The sequence below is a fragment of the Elephas maximus genome, chromosome 12 (assembly GCF_024166365.1).
Source record: "Elephas maximus indicus isolate mEleMax1 chromosome 12, mEleMax1 primary haplotype, whole genome shotgun sequence".
Lineage (NCBI taxonomy): Eukaryota > Metazoa > Chordata > Mammalia > Proboscidea > Elephantidae > Elephas > Elephas maximus.
The window spans coordinates 70,625,425-70,640,557 of record NC_064830.1 but is presented as its reverse complement, the minus strand read 5'-3'; the positions used below and the strand labels follow the sequence as shown (position 1 = coordinate 70,640,557).

The window sequence follows — 15,133 nt, the reverse complement described above, 5'->3', positions numbered from 1 at the left end:
GCTGGTGTCACAGCACCCAGTCACATGGGGTGCAAGGGCTCTGGGGGTACCACCACTGTCAGGTTCAGCCACTGCACAGGCTCAGAGTGCCAGCATCCTTGTTAATGAGAGCACACTTACACGCCTGCTTGCTCCATCTCACTGCCATTCCAGACACGCCTTTATTTAACAAACCCATTCCTTGCACACATGAAAGGTACTGTTCTACCACTTTACTGATGTTGCCTCCTTAAATCCTTATAACAACAACACAGAAAGGATGTGTTGTGACTATCCCTGGTATACTGAAGAGGAAATAGATGCCCAGAGAGGGCAAAAAACCTGTCCAAGGTCACACAGCTAGAAAAGTGGTAAAACCAAAAACCAAACCCGTTGCCACTGAGTTGCTTCTGATTCATAGCAATCCTATAGGATAGAGTAGAACTGCCACACAGGGTTTCTAAGGAGCAGCTGGTGGATTCGAACTGCCAACCTTTTGGTTAGCAGCTATAGCTCTTAACCACTATGCCACCAGCACTCCTGTAAAGTGGTAGAAACCTTTTTTTTTCTTTTTCTGGTGCCCACTGCCTGTTACAGCCTCTTACAGAGTAACAGGCAGAGTCAGGTTGACTGCATAAAGGCATAAATGAACGAATGTTTGGGTGACGACCCCTCTGTACAGCCAGGCTTACCAGAAAGTCTATATACCCTGTGGACAGACTGAAGGCAGGAGCTCCTGGCTCTGAAACTGGCCCTGCAGTGAGAGTGGCGGTAGCTTCGGAGTAGAGGGCTCAACAAAGGGAGAAGCAGTCGAAGGCCCCCGGCTTCACCTGCTCCTTGCTTTCTGCACCACTGAGGTCGAGGAATTGACTCATGCAAACAACGTAAAAGTCCACCAACTGGGCACTGACTAAGTATTCTGTGTTCCTCCATCCTGCAGGCCACCACATAGCAGGACAAGAACACAGTAGATCTGTGTGTGTGGGAGGTCATATTCGTAGAGTTGAAGGCTAGGGCTCTGCTGACTGTCTGCCCGGAGCTGCGTATCAGCCTTGACACTGCCAAGGGAGATGACCTTGGGCAAGTCACTTCACCTTCCTGTGCCTCTCTTTCCCCATCTGTAAAGTGGGGATAATAGTAATAGTTCCTTATCCCAGCACAGTAAGAGAGATGTCTGGGAGGCAGAATAATGGCCTCTCCAAAGATGCCCATGCCCTAATCCTTGGAATCTGTGAATACGTACCTTGCACAGCAAAGAAGAATTTGCAGATGTGAGAACCTGAAATGGGGAGATTACCCTGGATTAGCTGGGCGGCCCCAATCCCAACACACTCCTTAAAAGTGGAGAACACACCCTGCTGTGGTAAGAAGGAGATGTGCCGATGGAAGCAGGGTCAGAGAGATGTAACGTTGCTGGCTCTGAAGATGGAGGAAGGGGCCATGAGCCAAGGCATGAAGGCAGGCTCTAGAAGCTGGAGAGGACAAGGAAATGGATACTCTCCTAGAGCCTCCAGCAGAAATCAGCCCTACGGATACCTTGACTGTAGCCTGGTAAGACTAATGCTGGGTTTCTGACCTCCAGAATTGTACGATGATAAATTTGTGTTGTTTCCAAGCCACTATGTTTGTGGTAATTTGATACGGCAGACTTAGAAAACTAACACAAGGTTATCTAGAAAATACAAGATATATGGAAAGAAAGGGGGTCCTGGAATTGACACTGCCTTCCCACCTGCTCCCACTTGTAAGATTTATCACTGGGGACCCCTACTGACCCTTGGAGCATTTCACCTCTGGCAGGAAACTGGCTGGGTTTCCCCTCTGCTCTCTTCTCCCCCTGCACACGCTGCCTTCCTCCAGCTCACTGGCAGAACTCTGTGAGAGCTGATTTACTTGCCTTTCTCCCCTACTAGACCCAAGTCACCTTGAAGACTGAAGTGTGCCCGACCCAAGCCCTGGTGTTTTCAATCACCTCATATGCATGTGAAAGCTGGACGATGAATAAAGACTGAAGAAGAATTGACAGCTTTGAATTGTGGGGCTGGTGTGGGATATTGAATATACCATGGACTGCTAAAAGAATAAACAAATCTGTCTTGGAAGGAGTACAACTAGAATGCTCCTTAGAAGCAAAGATGGTGAGACTAAGTCTCACATACTTTGGACATGTTAGCAGGAGGGACCAGTCCTTGGAGAAGGACATCATGCTTGGTAAAGTAGAGGGTCAGTGAAAAAGAGAAGACCCTCAATGAGATGGACTGACGCAGTGGCTGCAACAATGGGCTCAAGTATAAAAACAATTGTGAGGATGGCGCAGGACTGGGTAGTGTTTCGTCTCTTCTACACAGGGTCACTATGAGTTGGGAACGACTTGACAGCATCTAACAACAACAGACCCCAGCCATGGTATTTTCAGTTGCCTCATACTGGGTGCAAAAGCTGGATGATGAGTAAGGAAGACTGAAGAAGAGCTGATGCATTTAAATTATGGTGTTGGTGAAGAATATTGAATACGTCAAGGATTGCCAGAAGAACTAACACATCTGTCTTGGAAGAAGTACAGCCAGAATACACCTCAGCAGTAAGGATGGCAAGACTTCATCTCATGTACTTTGGACATGTTATCGGGAGGGGCCAGTCCTTGGAGAAGGACATCATGCTTGGTAAAGCAGAGGGTCGGTGAAAAAAGAAGACCCTCAAAGAGATGGATTGGCACCGTGGCTGCAACAATGGGCTCAAACATAGCAATGATTGTGAGGATGGTGCAGGACTGGGCAGTGTTTCGTTCTGTTATATATGGGTTGCCATGAGGCGGCACCAACTCGACAGCACCTAACAGCAACACAGAATGTGAATTTTCTGCAGACAGGCGCTGCACCTTAATTCATCTTGTCTCCCCCACGCCTAGCATGACGCCCCAGCACCCTGGAAATGTTTGCCAAATGGAAGAGTTAATCAGCTTCAGCATTCTTTTAGATGTCTGCTCATGTCCATCCCTGTAGCTACCCTCTGCGATGTCCTGGCATCTGCAGGGTTGTATTTAAAAACGTCCCTCCCAAGAAGCTGCAAAGGAACTTTCCAAGGCTCAGCAAGCACCAGTCCGTTCACCCAGCGCACACTGGTGTATGCGTTTTTAATGAGGATTTTAATGCATAATTTCTCCAACTCATTGAATAATCCGAAGCTCTGGGGAAAGTGATTTACCTTGCCTTAATGCCAAATGAACTTTCAGAGACTGAATCTATTATTCTAAGAAGGGATGACAGTCTCTCAATTCTCATTTGCTCACTGAACAATAATGTCGACTTTTAGTAACATCATCAAAAATGAGCCCGCTCCGTAAGCCTGCACAATGGCTAAGTCCATTTGGACACAGAGCTCTCCCATCAACTCCCTGGGACCATTAGGGAGGCAGCTTTCCTGTCTCCAAAAGCTAGCTTGGCCTCTTGCCCATGCTGTGAAAAATATTTAGCCACAAGTGAAGTGAGAGCCAGTCACCTTGCAAGTTGTTCTACTCACTTCTGGAATTTAGATTTTTTGAATTTGTGCCGATACCCAGGAAAGCGAAAAAAAAAAAAAAAAAAAAACCAGAAAGGGAACTGTTGCCATTTAATTTCCATTCATTGACTCATTAATTTATGCCCTGAGTACCTTTGGTATGACAGGTACTATCCTGGAATCTGGGGGCAGAGCATGACCAGGAAGAGCCAGGCCCTGCTTCATGAGCTCTGTCTCAGTGCAGAGAGACAGACAGTACTCAAAGACAATTAACACTCTCATCAGCAGTGAAGGAGGGTTCAACTATCATGGAAAACAGTTTGGCAGTCCCTCAAAAAGTTAAAGATAGAATTATCATATGATCCGGCAATTCCACTCCTAGGTATATACTCAAAAGAACTGAAAGTAGGAATGCAAACAGATACTTGGATACCAGTGCTCACTGCAGCACTATTCAAAATAGCCAACAGGTAGAAACAGCCTAAAAGGCCATCAGCAGATTAATGGAATAAACAAAATGTGGTATGCACATACAATGGAATATTACTTAGCCATAAAGAGAAACGAAGTTGTGATACATGCTACAACACGGATGAACCTTGAAAACATCATGCTGAGTGAAATAAGTCGGTCACTGAAGGACAAATATTGTATGATCCCACTTAAATGAGATATCGAGAATAGCCACGTGTATAGAGACCTAAGCTTATTAGTTTTTACCAGGAGTGGAAGGGAGGGAGAAACGGGGGGCTCGATGCTTAGGGGACATTCAGTTTCTGTTAAGGGTAATGGTATAATTTGGGAACAGGTAACATCACGAACATGACAAACATGAATAACAATGATGAATACGAGCTTATGTCACTGAACAATATGTGTGAAGAATGTTGAAATGGCAAATGTTTTGTTACATATATATTTACCACAATGAAAAAAAAATTAAGAAACATAGACAAGAAAATTAAAATCGCTCTTAAAAAAATACTCAAAGACAAATAATTTCAATTAATGGTAAGTGCTAAGAAGAAAATTAAAACAGAGTAATGAGCTAGAGAGTGGCGAAGGGGCAGCGTGAATGATGGTGGTCGGGAAAGGCCTCCCTGAGGTGACACTGGAGCGGCACCTGGTGCACTGGGGGAGCCGTCCACACAGAGACTGGGAAAGGCCCCTCCAGGCAGAGGAAATAGCAGGTGCAAAGGCAGTGAGGCGAGGACAGCGTGGCCTGTTTTAGGTGTAGGGAGCAAGAGCGGTCTGTAGGAGATTAGGCAGGGAAGGCAGGGACAAACCAGATGGCACTTTGCAGGCCATAGTAAATTTTAATGCTATGGATGGCACTGGATGATTCTAATCAGCAGTGACACCATGTGACTCAGGGTATAAAACGTCTCTCTGGCTATAGTGTGGAGGATGGACTGTAGAAAGGTGAGAGGAGAAAAGGTAGCCATTGAGTGCCCAGGCCAGAGATGAGAGTGGCGTGGATTAGAATAATGAAGCTGGATGGAAGGAAGCAGATGAGCTGGGACTGCCATTTAGAGCCCACGGGTCTTGGCATGCCAGCTCTGAATGGGTGGAGTTATGTTCCCTTATTACCTCCATCCTGCTCAGTAATGTGGCTACACAGAGGCGCCCCCAACCCCGTGGGGGCCCTGAGAGTGGATCATAACAATTCTGGCTTTCCTGGGCATGCGGCAGGTGCAGACTCCTTTGTCCCTGGGCATCGGGCATGGCCTGGCTCATACGAGTGGAATTACAGGTGTCATTTCCAGGCAGAAGCTTTAAGAGCAAGTGTCTGATTCGCCTCTGCCCCTTATCGCTGCAGCAATCATGGCAACATGCATTGTGATGAGGCCCCTGGCTGACCATGCTGAGCAGAGCCCCAGCCAATCCACGATGGACATGGAGTGTGAGCAAAAATACACCTTTGTTGTCTGAGCCACCAAGATCTTGGAGTTGCTTGTTACCTCAGCCTAACCTAGCCTATCCTGACTGATACAAGTCTGACACTTGTAATATCTAAAAGTTAACAAATAAGTAATATATGATTGTCCTCAAGGAGATGACACCTGACTCCTGTTGTTGGTGGGTGCCATCAAATCGACTCCGACTCATAGTGACCCCATGTGACAGAACATAGGGTTTCTTAGGCTGCAATCTTTACAAAAGCAGATTGCCAGGTCTTTCTCCTGTAGAACAGCTGGTGGGTTCAAACCACCCACCTTTCAGTTAGCAGCCAAGTGCTTAACCATTGTGCCATCAGGCTCCTTATTTGAGTCCTACGAAAGAATCAATTTTGAGTGGTGGACTGACATACACAGGCAAACTATTTTAATGTGATTTGGGCCTGATATGGTACATGAGGCAGCGGTGTCTTTAGTAAGTGCTCTGGCATCCTGTACATTCACAATTAAACATGTGCAAGGAGCCCTGGTGGCACAACGGTTAAGTGCTCAAATGCTAACTGAAAGGTTGGTTGATTGGTCAAACCTACCAGCAGCTCCATGGAAGAAAAGATCCGGGGATGTGCTCCTGTAAAGATTATAGTCTAGGAATCCCTATGGGGCAGTTCTACTCTGTCCAGTGTGGTTGCTATGAGTCAGAATTGACTCTACAGCACAGAACAACAATGGTTCATTGAAGAAATAGAAATTATTTGGTAAAGAAAAATTCTAGGTCCACAGAGTATCCTATGTGATAATCATATCAATGAGGCCTAAAAAAAAAAAAAAAAAAAAATAGCTCAAACTGGAGATGAAATGTTTTAATTCTAAACCTGACAATCAATAATGGCAGTGTTGGGAAATATCTAGAAATTCAGACTAATCAGTTGCCATCAAGTCAATTCTGGCTCATGGTAACCCATGTGTGTCAGTGTAGAACTGTGCTCCATATGGTTTTCAATGCTGATTTTTCAAAGGTAGATTACCAAGCCTTTCTTCTGAGGTGCCTCTGGTTGGACTCAAACCTCCAACCTTTCGGTTAGCAACCAAGCACATTAACCGTTTGTACCACCCAGGGACTCTAGAAATTCAGCCTAGACATATACTTCTCTACCGAACACAGTAAGCCTACGTTTGTTTAATATATTTTGAATAACACCCTGATCTGTGGGTTTGGGGGTGAATCATTTAATGGGTCCAGGGCTAAGAGCAGCAAGGTATACGTTATTCAATCAAGCCAAAGATGTCATGTTTGTAGCTCGTATTCTTAATGGTCCAAGTGAATGAATGAGTCACTATTGAGGTGACCCAATCAAAGAAAAGATTCTGAGGTGGTTGATTTTTCTGGGCCAATTTACAATCAAAGCTCTCTAGAAATTTTGCCCTTGGGGTAGCAAATGGGTAGTCTCTGCCATTAGGCCCAGTGCAGTCTCAGCCTCTTAACAGCATCCATCATTAGCCTCTGCTGGGTGTTGAGGGTCTTGCATTCTGACTCAATCTGCCTTGAAAACCAGAAGGATCCCTCAGATGTGTCCTGGGCAGGGGCCAAAGTGTATTCAAGGGAAGCAGGTATGTCTTAGTCCGCCAAATGTGAGGGGAAAGGAGGGAATCAAAGTACAATCACTGCCCTACAAGGCAATTAAAAGTTAAAGGGCAGAACAGGCTGGAAAAGGGGCCATGGCCCCAAGACTGCTCAGGAGCTGTCAGATTCCAGAGTGACAGGGGAAGACTGTCGAATTTACCCAGACTCCTCGGAGCAGCACGGTAAATCTGGCAGCCTATGCCCGTAACAGCCGTTCATCACTGGGCCAGACCCACCAAGATGGCCCCTGTTAATTCTGAAACTTGTTTATTTGCAAACAGGGTGTGGTAGGTCAAATAATGTCCCATAAAAGATGTCCGTATCCTAATTCCAAGGATCTGTGAATGTCACCTTACATGGCAAAAGAGACTTTGCAGATTCGATTAAATTAAGGATACTTAGATAGAGACACTGCCCTAGATTCTCCAGGTGGGCTCAATATAATCACAAGTGTCCTTGTAAGAGGGAAGAGATAAGGGCCAGAGTCAGGGAAGGAGATGTGACAATGGAAGCAGAAGTTGGAATGGTGGGCTTATCGGCTTTGAAAACAGAAAGAAGAGAGCCATGCACCAAGGAATGCGGGCAGCCTCTAGAAGCTGGAAAAGGCAAGGAAATGGACTCTCTTCTAGAGCTTCCAGAGGGAATCCGCCTTGCCTGCACCTTGATTTTAGCCCAATGAGATTGATTTAGGACCTCTCATCTCCAGAGTTGTAAGAGAATAAATTTGTGTTGTTTTAAGCCACTAAATTTATAGATACTGATGATAAAAGGCAGTAATAATGAAAACTAGAAAGAAAAGAGGTATTCAATTTACATCAGAACCGACTTACCACGGAATCGTTGGGATGGAACTCCTTCCTAAGTCAGGGACTACTTGCATGTTGGATAAGCAGAATTTTTTTTTAATGACATTTTAAGACATTCTGGGTGGATCCCAAGATTTGTATAGACCTGGAAGTCATTAGGTTAAAGCAGTATGTAATTTTCTGTCTCTTTTCTAGAGGATTATTTTACTCCTCACTATGAACAAGCACAGCATTTCTAAGTTTGCCATTTTTATGAGTTCATCTCCATTTTTCTTCAATAGAAAAGTGAATGACAGATTTATTCCAGGCCTGTTTTTTGTGATAAACCTGCTTTATAACAGTTTAAATTAAAGTCCAGCAGACCTTGACGTGATCAGATTTCTAATCTGGTTTCAACACAGAAAACTATGAACAAGTCAACATAACAGTCAGTAGCAGTAGTTTTCCCTTTGGAATTCCCAAATGTTGGGAGGGGGTTATGGGAACTCTTGCTCTGGTTTCACAAGATAATGATTTAAGGATATCCTACTGAAGGGTCTCTGCAGGACAGAAACTTGGAAATTCAACCCAGTCGAATCTGCCACATTGCTTTCTCAATGCGATAGAGCACAGTTCTCCCAATTCCCAGGGCATCAGCATCACCCTGAGGACTGCTGGGGACCTGGCCCCCGTTTCCGATTCAGTAGGTCCGGCGGAGCAGGGGATGAGGAATGTGTATTTCTAACAAGCTCCCAGGTGATGCTGATGCTGCTGCTTCATGGACCTCACTTTGAGAATCACTGCAGTAGCGGAATCCCTTTTAATACAATCCCCAATTTTGCACATGGCCTGAGAAGGGTCATGACCTGACCTCATCTAACCGAACTGTCCCTGCCACATTACTTTATATACTGAAATTGCTGAAGTATCTCATTTCCTAGTTGACTTTAAGCCAGTGGTTCTCCACCTTGGCTGCACACTGGAATCACCCAGGGAGCTCTTAAAGCCCTCAATACCCAGACCAAGGTCCAGATCAATTACACCCACTCCTCACTTATTGACATGGCTAGGTTCCAAAGACCAGGTCACTGTGCAAAAATTGGCATTATGCAAAAATGGAGAATGACCACATCAGATCACAAAATGAAAGATGACTACATCATTACATAACCGCCAAATTACATCATTACCTAACTGCCAAGCTACATTATTATATAACTGCTAAACCACTGAGAATCATGGCCCAGCCAAGTTGACATATAACATAAACTTTCAAAGCCAGCATTACTCTCACCTCGCACCTCAGCATTTGTTACTGTCAGACATATGTCCTTAATGTGCAAAATAGTTGGACAGATTTTTTACTATTGTTGTAAATGTGAAATGTCAGATAACAAGATAGTTAATAAGTGAGGAGTAGGTATAATCAGAACCTCTAGAGGCCCAGGCCTCAGCATTTTAAATCTCCCCAGGTGATTACAATGTGCAGGCAAGATGGGTACTTGCTGCTCTAACCAAGTGGGACAGAGGACAAAATGATGTCAACTGGCTGAAGCAAGTAATCTCGCAGGATCCTCACTGGGACCAGGCTCAGGCCTGTCTCCTTCAGCCCTTTGCACAATGATACACAATAAGCGCTCAATAAAATAAATGCCTACTGAATGAATGAATACTATCAACCAGCAAGCAGGCAGAGGGCTGGCACCTGCTTTCTCAAGGATATCTGGATGAATGCACATGTTAAGGATTGAACTGTGTCCTCTCAAAATATGTGTCCTAAATCCTAACCCCATGCCTGTCATTATAATACCATTTGTGAATGGATTGTCTTCGTTATGTTAATGAGGCAGAAGTAGCTGTGGGGTGTGTCTTGAGTCAATCTCTTCTGAGACAGAAAAGAGATTAAACAAGCAAGAGAGATGCCAAGCCACATGAAGACTGCCCAGGAGCAGAAACTCAGAAGAGACAAGGACCTTCCTCCAACGCTGACAGAAAGAGAAAGCTTTCCTCTAGATCCAACACCCTGCATTTGGACTCCAGCCTCCTAAACTGTAAGAAAGTAAATTTGTTTGTTAAAGCCACCCCCTTGTGGTAGTTCTATTATAGTAGCACTAGAGAACTAAGACAGGATTTGGTACAGGAAGAGTGGGGTGCTGCTCTAACGAACACCTACAGTGTGCAAGTGGTTTTGGAATTGGATAATGGGTAAAGGCTAGAGGAGGTTTAAGGTATCTAATAGTAGAAGCCTAGATTGCCTTGAAGAGACTATTGTTAGAATTATGGACATCAAAGGCAATTCTGGTGAGGGCTTAGAAGGAAGTGAGGAGAGCCATGAAGAAAGTCTCTATCGTCTTAGAGAATACATGTGATGCCAGCAACAGAATGTTGACAGACATGCAGATGCTAAATGTGCTTCTGGTGAGACATTAAAAGAAAATGATGCACATGTGACTGGACAACAGAGGAAAGGGGATGCTTTTTATGCAGTGGCAAAGAACTTGTCTGAATTATGTTCAAATGTCTGATAAGGTGGAACTTGTAAGTGATGAACTTGGCTATCCAACTGATGAGATTTCTAAACAAGATCTTAACAGAGCTGCATGGTTTCTCCTTGCCATTTACAGTAAAATGCAAGAGGGAAGAGATGGACTTAAAAATGAACTGTGCAAAATAAAAACAGAACTTAAAGATTTGGAAAATTCTGTTGTACAAGCTAAGGATATGTGTCCTAGGATGTTCACCAAGGAAGTGGCTACACAATCTTCTGTTAAAGAGATTAGGCCTATGACTGAATGATCTAACCAACTACCACAGCAGAAAACCCATTAACTTAGACTAGAGTGGACAGAGAAAGAACAAAAGGAAAGAAAGGAGTCTACTTCTTGGAATTCTGCAGGCAGAAAATAGGCCAACGGAGCTACATCGGTAGTCCTTTGAGAAAAGGAAAGGACTATCCCTGGAGCAGCTTCGAGATTAGCAGAACTGTTGGAAAGAGTACACGGGAAGCAGGGCTGCCTTGGTTTCAAAATGAGGAGGCACAACCTCCTAGGCCTCAAAAAGTCAGATCTTCACCACCTTGGTTTTGAAGTGTGAGGCTGCAATTTACAAGTGCCAGGGGGATTGGGCTGCTGCCCAAAGCTGAGGGGTCAGGACTGCCATGCCCAAGGGGCAGAAGAACAGGGCTTGCCAGGACAAGGGGGCGGGGACACCACTCAGATGGACTAGGAAAATGGGCCTCCCCAAAGCCAAGGGAGCAGAGTTGCCTTCCCAGTGGGCCTGGAAGGTGAAGCCGAAAGCTCAGGGGTGAGGGGCCTCCACCCAGAATCCGGGGAGCATGACTAATACTCACAGTCTAGAGGGAAGGGCCACTGCCTACATGGTCTCAGAGAAGAGAGGATTAAATTCAAGCCTTGAGACCTAATGTAATTTGTTCGGCTGGGTTTTAGACTTACTTAGTGCCTATTATCCCTTCTTTCCCTCCAATTTCTCCCATTAGTAATGGAAATATCCCTTGTGCCTGTTCCACCATTGTACTTTGGAAGCAGATAACTCATTCTAGATTTCACAGATTCACAGATGAAGAGGAATTTTGCCCCAGGAAGGAATACCTGGCAAGTCTCACCCATGTTTGACTAAGATAATTCAGAAGATGAGATTTTGGACTTGGAGTTCAGATTTTTGGGATGATGTGATGTGGCAAGGACATGAACTTGGGGGGCCAAAGAGTGGAATGTTATGGATTGAATTGTGTCCCCCCAAAATGTGTTGAAAACCCTAACCCCTACGCCGGTGGTTATAATCCCAATTGGAAATGGGCTGTCTTTCCTATATTCATGAGGCAGGATTAGTGTAGGGTATGTCTTGAGTCAATCTCTCAAGATCTAAAAGAGATTAAACAAGCAAGAGAGAAGCAGAGATGGGGGAAGAGAGATACCAAGTCACATGAAGATCGCCCAGGAGTAGAAGCTCAGGAGAAACAAAGACCTTCTTCCAGAGGTGACAGAGAAAGCCTTCCCCTGGAACTGGCACCCTGAATTTGGACTTCTAGCCTCCTAAACTGTGAGAAAATAAATATCTATTTGTTAATTAAGGCCATTCACTTGTGGTATTTCTGTTACAGCAGCACTAGATAACTAAGACAACACAGAAACAAACTATGTCATTACAAATTATTAACTTTCACAAGGGGAGTAACCCTCTAATCAGATAAAGAAATTCTTCTGAGAAAGCTCTATCTTGGGAAATAATGCCACATTCATAAGACCAAACAAATATCATGACAACTGTGGATGAAAATTAGGAGGGAAAAAAACCCCCAAAACATTAGGTCCAGAAGAGGGTTTTCCAAATTACAGCCAATAGGCCAAATCCAGCTACCACCTCTTCTTGTAAGTAAAGTCTTACTGGAACACAGGCCCATTCATTCATTTCACCATGACAGGGAGGAGCAGTTTCTGCACAAACAGTATGGCCTCCACAGCCTAAAACATATACTCTCTGGTCCTTTATAGAAAATGTTTGCCAACTCCTGTGCTAGAGAAATGACAAAGCATAATACAATTGTCTTGAGGCAGTGGAATTATGAGTGACAATTTTCTTTTTTCTATTGTTTCTTAGACTAGCTAACTTTTCACATTTCCTTTAGGATAATAAACTAAAAAAGAAGATACAACATGCCCCAATTGTTGGCACAAACAAGTGGGGTGCCTGGCTTCCTTCTGTGTGTGGTACCTTGTTTCCAATGGCCTTTTTGGGTGGGAAGTTGTAGGCCCTCACTTGAGGGTATTTGTTCTGTAGCTTGTGGTGCAAACTTCTGAACTCCGTATAGCGCCGATAGACATTCCATTCGTCATCCTTTATCCGGATGTAAACCTGCCAAGAAAGCAAAGAGAGAGAACATGAATTTCTCTTAAAACTCTCATTGCACACCTGTAAGTATGGTGCTTCTTTAAAAAATCACCTATATGAGGCCAAACAGTCAATAATTACTTAAAGATGAGAATGTTTAAGTGGACAGGGAGACTAGATTAATAGAAATGGGGCAACCAAAACAGAAATGAGAATGTTCCTGCATTGTGAATAAAACCAATATCTCTGAACAACTTATGTAGAAATTACCTTCACTGAAAACACAATAAAACATTATTTTTAAAAAATTTAATGGAAGAAGAAAAACTAGATACTGTGAGCTCCTAAAAATCAAACACCTTTTTTTTTTTTTATGCTCACCCAAAGACTTCACCAAAAGAGTAAAAAGACTACCTACAAAATGGGAAAAAGTTTTTAGCTATGACATTTCTGATCAGCGCCTGATCTCTAAAATCTACATGATACTGGAAAAACTCAACTACAAAAAAACAAATAACCCAACTAAAAACTGGGCAAAATATAAATATATGAACAGGCACTTCACTAAAGAAGACATTCAGGTAGCTAACTGATACATGAGGAAACGCTCACGGTCATTAGCTATTCGAGAAATGCAAATTGAAACTACAATGAGATTCCATCTCCCTCCAACAAGGCTGGCATTAATCCAAAAAACACAAAATAATAAACGTTGGAGAGGCTGTGGAGAGACTGGAACACTTATACACTGCTGGTGGGAATGTAAAATGGTACAACTACTTTGGAAATTGATTTGGTGCTTCCTTGAAAAGCTAGAAATGCTGGTGAAGAATGAGCTTCTTGGATCAAGTAGACACTTGAGATTATGTTGGCATCTCCTATCTGGAGGGGACGTGAGAGGGCAGAGGGGGTTAGTAGCTGGCGGAATGAACACGAAAAGACAGAGTGGAGGGAAGGAGCGGGCTGTCTCATTAGGGGGAGAGCATTTAGGAGAATACAGCAAGGTGTATATAAATTTTTTATGAGAGTCTGACTTGATTTGTAAACTTTCACTTAAAGCGCAATAAAAATGTTTAAAAAAAATTTAACGGAAAAAAAAAACACTCATTACCAAGGGACAGGATGTTGGCAATGCCCCACCCATGAAAATCAATTCCATGAGAGCAGGGAGCTTGGCACCGCTGGATGCCCAGTGCCTGGCATGGAGAAAGGACTGTGGTTACTGGCTGGACAAATGCACACATGAAAGAGTGACCCCAACAGTCAAGGTATAGCAACAATGTGCTGTATGTTCCTTTTCCTGGTAATCAGCAGAGATCAAAGCCTAACCAACCTCAGAGCTGCCTTTTTTATATTTTTGTCTACATATAAAACCAGTAACATATTGCTGGTGAGACAGGCTCACCCACGAAAACCAGCTGGCATCCCGAACACAGACATTATATATTTGAACTTTGGTAATAACGCCAGAGTCTCACAACATCCTTGTCAATGATATAAGGAAGACTTTTACCGTAGAAAGTTTCCAGTGGAATTAGATGGAGAAAGAGAAGGTCCATCAAGTTTATAGAAGCCCCCAAGCTGAGAAAGACAGTGAATATACTGAATGACACATAACACATGAACTCCACTGGCCAGAGAGACGAATCTAAACCAACATGATGAAATCCAAAGAGATCAACATTAGATCCTACAACAAGTATAAGATGGGGCGGGGGGGGGGGGGGGTTATGGCACAGCTGTGGCCTGTACAACAGACTTATTGCTTTTAGTAAATTCAAGCTAAATGAATAATGTGGGAGGGCCACTGAGAAAGCTTATGTAATCTTAGACCTCATAAAAAGGTACATGGTATCTTCTAGAACAAATGCATCTGGTTAGTTATGTATGGTCAATGGGGGCTTCATGCTTTCCTGGTCTCTACAGTCTGAGTGGGACATGAGGAATCCCTGGCAAATAAGCCCAGCAGAGCTCTGGGGACTTCTTTGCAGCACACTTAGGGCATACTTGGAGTCCTCCTCAGTTATGGCAAGAGCTAGTTACCTACCCAGGATCCATCCCCCCGCCCGCCCAGTATCACTGGGGATGGCAATGTTCTCAAAACATTGCCAAACATTACCAAAACAAAAACAAAATCCTACATTTTTCTGTCTCCCTTGCACAGAAGAGAGGCCAATGAAATATAAGCAAAAATTGCTGTTTGAGGCTTCTAAGAAAGCTCTTTAGAGAGATCTGACGCAGCCAGCAGGTACCTTTTTGCCCTTCTCCCTTCCTTTTTCTTTCTTTCTCAAACACAGATGTGATGACTGGAGCTCCAGCAGCCATCCTGTGATTGTAAGGTGACTGCTAAGAATGGAAATAGAAATACAGAAGGACTCTGGGTCTCCGATGACATTTTGGAGGCCCCATACCAGATACTGGACTATCTACTCCAGACTTTTTTAACAAAAGAGAAAAATTCACCTCTAAGTTGTTCAAGCTAATGTTTGGTGGGTTTTGGTGCC

The 15,133-nt window shown here is 43.9% G+C and overlaps 1 protein-coding gene across 6 annotated transcripts in view; it reads right to left on the bottom strand.

Annotated features, from left to right (window-relative positions):
* Positions 1 to 15,133, bottom strand: part of SNX29 (sorting nexin 29) — a 768,639-nt gene that overhangs the window by 78,878 nt on the left and 674,628 nt on the right. For 5 of the 6 annotated variants that reach the window (XM_049902690.1, XM_049902693.1, XM_049902691.1 and 2 more), the window contains one exon: positions 12,513 to 12,653. In XM_049902690.1, coding sequence (XP_049758647.1) covers positions 12,513 to 12,653 — 141 coding nt within the window. Of the gene's footprint in view, positions 1 to 12,512; positions 12,654 to 15,133 lie in introns of those variants that run through there. The other variant, XM_049902695.1, reaches the window with a different exon arrangement.